The sequence below is a fragment of the Engraulis encrasicolus genome, chromosome 12 (assembly GCF_034702125.1).
Source record: "Engraulis encrasicolus isolate BLACKSEA-1 chromosome 12, IST_EnEncr_1.0, whole genome shotgun sequence".
NCBI lineage: Eukaryota > Metazoa > Chordata > Actinopteri > Clupeiformes > Engraulidae > Engraulis > Engraulis encrasicolus.
In genome coordinates, this window is record NC_085868.1 from 22,177,297 (window position 1) to 22,182,275 (window position 4,979).

Sequence of the window (4,979 nt, forward strand, 5' to 3'; positions counted from 1 at the left end):
ACTCTACAGGCAAACACTCCAGAGGTTTATATTAAACATACATGTCAGAAAGACACAACACAACGATGCTTTACACTTTTTTAAAGAATCCCTTTACTAAACAATTGAACAAAATGTGGCAACACTTTCTTTGACAGAGTCTACATACAGGGCTGCTGACATCTTTGGCTGGGCCCAGGACAAAGTCATCTGCCACTCTTATGACACTTGTATGTGACTCACTATGGGCAGTCATGGATAAGCAGTTAGGGCGTCAGATTTGTAGCCCAAAGGTTGCTGGTTCGACTCCCGGTGGCTCGGTTGGTGCGGGGAGTAATTAACCAGTGCTCTCCCCCATCCTCCTCCATGACTGAGGTACCCACCAGACAATGGTACCGTCCCGCCGCACTGCCCCCTTGGGGCACCATTAGGGGCTGCCCCCTTGCACGGGTGAGGCATAAATGCAATTTTGTTGTGTGCAGTGTACAGTGAACGCTTGTGTGCTGTGGAGTGCTGTGTCACTATGACAATGGGAGTTGGATTTTCCCAATGGGCTTTCACTTTTTCTATTACATGACACCCTTATGAAGACCCTGTCAAAGGAGGTGTTACCCGAAATGTTTACTAAGCATAAACAAGCCATTCTCTAAACAACTATTAGTGCTTAATGATGATTCATTATTTTCATGGACGTGATAGTGAATGGATAGTTGATGCTTAATAATGTACATAGTGTTAGTGCAGGGATCCGTGACATGATGTGCAATAATAACAAGGTGATCATGTGCGTAGTGTTGTGTTGACCAGTGACTGAGTCACATTACTGATGCTGATATCGGATGTCTGTGTGTTAAACACAGGCCAAGTTCGGAGTCTATCAATGTTGAGTTCCACAGAAGTCACTGAATGTTCTTTGGAGGAAGAATAACAGGAAGTGACATGGTAACCAACGCAAACTAACCAGGACATGAGCATTTGAAAATGAATGAGTTTGATAACACTTTATAATAATGCCTCCTTGTAAAGCATTGATAACTCTGAATAAATAATGAACGAATGATGAACAAAACATTAACAAATGGTTGTAAATGACTGGGAAATGTTATGTTAATATTTTATATCTATCAAACATTTACAAATTGTTTGTAAATGGATAAAAATACTCTGTTAAAAGTTGTGTAAAATCTTGACCATATTTGTATATATTTTATAAAGCATGAGTAAAAACGTGTTAATGTTTTGTTCATTCTTAGTTAATTATTTACTAAGTCTTTATAAGCAGACATTATTTTATTTTAAGTGTTACCATGAGTTTCTATTGCTGCAGTCAGTTCATGGTATTCACCAGCTCATTATTTGGTCCACTGGTAAAAAGTTCTAGTGCAAACCTCTTCTCAACACGTGCATGCAGCACTAAATGAGCTCAAACAACAAGGCTGTAGACGGACACATAATGAACTTCCCCTTTAAAGGTGCACTGTGTAGGATGGTGGCCAGAGTAGGTATTGCAACTATGCCGATTATTGAAACTGTGCTGCCTATTGCCAAATTGGTTCTTTTCATGCATATTTATTACATCATAAATATTTACTAGTATGAGGAAATTACAGTAAGCTTTGCAGCTAAAAATGTCTATTTCTGGACATTCAAAATGTAGAATGAAATGAAAAGAATGAAATGAATGAATGAAAAGTCCAATGTTCCCAGTCATAATGATACTTAGAATGTGATGGTGGTGGTACAGTAAGTATTCATGAAAAAGGTAACATTTCAATGGGCAGCATGGGCAGCAGTGGTGTAGTCTACGTAGAACGCGGGTATACGGAGTATACCCACTTCTAAATTTCAGGGATTTCAGTATACCCACTTAAAATTGATGGATCCATTATTTTGAATAGCACAAATATATACAGTATACCCACTTCAAAAAATGCTCAAATATACAGTATACCAACCATGAAAAAGTAGACTATACCACTGATGGGCAGCATGAATTGGGCAGCAGGAATTCCGGAAAGAAACTGCAAAAAAGTTTACACAGTGCACCTTTAACGGTCCAGACAAATGACTTCATATGCTCAAGCAGGGCTAGACTGGGGCCTAGGCCTAGACTAGGACAACAAGGAATGATGGTATGATGTTCATTATGCCTAAGTGTTATAGTAAAAATAAGGCTTTTCTTTTACTCTGATGAAGACGGAAGCAATAACGTCAAAGCATGTGGGGCAAAGGATAAAACTTTTACATGTCTGAAGTAAAAGAAAAACCTCAGTTTCAGGACAAAAAGGAACTCTGAAATTCACACTTAGATGCAAATTCATTGAGGTACTAAACCAGACAGTAGTAACATATCAGCTGATACAAAAAAATGCACACAGGAAAACATGTACATCCTATGTACATCCTATACACACGCATTGCACACACAACCAAATACACACACACACACCTCTCTCTCTCTCTCTCTCTCTCTCTCTCACACACACACACAAACATACGTACATACATACACATACTGTGCATAAATACACATACACACACAGACCTCAGATGATAGTTGTAAAGGGAAGGACAAGAATTAGTGAAAAAAACAAAAACAAAGAAAAAGTGAGTCATGTGTGTGTGTGTGTGTGTGTGTGTGTGTGTGTGTGTGTGTGTGTGTGTGTGTGTGTGTGTGTGTGTGTGTGTGTGTGTGTGTGTGTGTGTGTGTGTGTGTGTGTGTGTGTGTGTGTGTGTGTGTGTGTGGTGTCTTCCTCTGGGTGTGGGGGTGGTGGTGTGAGTCCTGGTCTTCATGCGGAGTGTGTGTGTGTGCGTGTGCGTGCGTGTGCGTGTGCGTGAGTGCGCACGTGTGTGTGTGCGAGGTGTGTGTGTGTGCGTGTGTGTGTGTGTCCCATCACCAGCACTTGGCCAGTGGTACTAGGGAGGTCTTCACGGTGTGTGTGTGTGCGTGTGTGTGTGTGTGTGTGCGTGTGTGTGTGTGTGTGTGTGTGTGTGTGTGCGTGTGCGTGTGCGTGTGTGTGTGTGTGAGCGTGTGTGTGTGTGTGTGCGAGGTGTGTGTGTGTGTGTGTGTGTGTGTGTGTGTGTGTGTGTGTGTGTGTGTGTGTGATCACCAGCACTTGGCCAGTGGTACTAGTGAGGTCTTGAGGCGTCTGGTGGGGCTGAAGATGTCTCTGGGCTCCGCCTCCAGTCTCACACCAGGCACCTTGAACACGGACACCGCTAGAGAGGTGGAGGAGAGAGGGATGAGGAGGAGAGAAGGAGAGAGGGATGGGGAGAGGGGGAGGAGGCGAGAGAGGTGAGGATAGAGTGATGAGAGAGAGAGGAGGAGGGAGATGAGGAGAGAGGGAGAGATGAAGAGAGAGAGAGAGATGAGGAGAGAGGGAGAGATGAAAGAGAGAGAGAGAGATGAGGAGAGAGGGAGAGATGAAGAGAGAGAGAGACCCATTAGGCCTAAAATGCTTGTTTTTCTAATCATGTGACATACGTAGTAGACGTTACATGCTATTTTGTGTACCAAAGCAGTTTGGTGGGTAATTGTTATTACATTTGTTTAGTGTACTGCTCACATCATTCAAGATGTGGTCTACTATGTACACCACTATATTTACATACTATATGTGATGTATTGACTTTATAGATCTGATGCATTAAAATCTACCAGAAATAATAACTGTGTTGCTTGTGAGTGTGTGTGTTTGTGGTGTGTGTGTGTGTGTGTGTGTGTGTGTGTGTGTGTGTGTGTGTGTGTGTGTGTGTGTGTGTGTATGTGTGTGTGTGTGTGTGTGTGTGTGTGTGTGTGTGTGTGTGTGTGTGTGTGTGTGTGTGTGTGTGTGTGTGTGTGTGTGTGTGTCCTCCATTATTGGTAGTCGTCATATTTGGAGAAGGAGGTGTTGTTTGTATCCTTAAAATTGCCATTTTGAGACCCACATTGGATTGTGACTTAGAATCATTGTATCTGTAACATTTATGTCCATATGTACAGAATTGCGGACATAAATAAAGTAGTTAAAATGTGTGTGTGTGTGTGTGTGTGTGTGTGTGTGTGTGTGTGTGTGTGTGTGTGTGTGTGTGTGTGTGTGTGTGTGTGTGTGTGTGTGTGTGTGTGTGTGTGTGTGTGTGTGTGTGTGTGTATCTTACTGTCTCGGAGCTGCATGAGTGGTGCAGGTAGTGTGTTAAAGTAGGCGTGCTTCAGTGCGTGTGGGGCGGAGATGCGGTCTCTGGGGATAGCAAGTAGCAGCTGCATGGCCAGGTCCTCAGTCTTAAAGGGCAGCTGCGATAACCTGAGGACGACACACACACATACACACACCCACACGCACACACACGCGTGCGCGCGGGAGCACGCACACACACACACATACACACACCCACACGCACACACACGCGCGCGTGCGGGAGCACGCACACACACACACACACAGAGTGGCAAACCTACAATTAATGGTGCCCACGGAAATGGGGCATTTAGCAGGTATTTTTTGGCAGGTGGCAGGTGGCTAAAATGGGTTAAATCAAATGACTAAGTAAAATTCAATGATTTAACTGCAAATAATGTGGTAATATAAAGTAATGAAACAGTAATATATAACAGCCACATGTTAATAATCCACCTAAAACTCCGGGAGAATGTGGTCCTTTTAAAATAATTTCACTCAGTTCAGAGCTCTGCGTAGTTACTGCGCTCATGCTTTGTTGTTTGCAATGGAATTTCCCATTGACAACTACCCAAGTTGCTAACTGGCTAATAACTACGCTTTCGAGAAACGCACCCCAGAATTCCTTAGTCTGACTCTAGGTAAAACCGGCTATGGGCCAAGGAATAATGTGGACGGAATTTTTTTTTGGACTGGCCCTTAGGTGCATGTCAAGGCCGAGCTAAATCACGACCAGGGCCGGATTAAGATGACATAGGGCCCCTAAGCTACAGGATTCTGTGGGGTCCCCGGAAGGCAAATTTATATAGACAGTGTCATAATTACGAGATAGGAATTAAGGATTAC

The 4,979-nt window shown here is 43.2% G+C and overlaps 1 protein-coding gene across 2 annotated transcripts in view; it reads right to left on the reverse strand.

Moving 5' to 3' along the window:
- Nucleotides 1-3,085: 3,085 nt before the first annotated feature.
- Nucleotides 3,086-4,979, reverse strand: part of cdk15 (cyclin-dependent kinase 15) — a 98,229-nt gene continuing 96,335 nt past the window's right edge. For both annotated transcript variants that reach the window (XM_063211759.1, XM_063211760.1), the window contains 2 exons: nucleotides 4,117-4,259; nucleotides 3,086-3,198 (listed from right to left, as the gene is read on the reverse strand). In XM_063211759.1, the coding sequence (XP_063067829.1) occupies nucleotides 3,086-3,198; nucleotides 4,117-4,259 (256 nt within the window). The remainder of the gene's footprint in view (nucleotides 3,199-4,116; nucleotides 4,260-4,979) is intronic.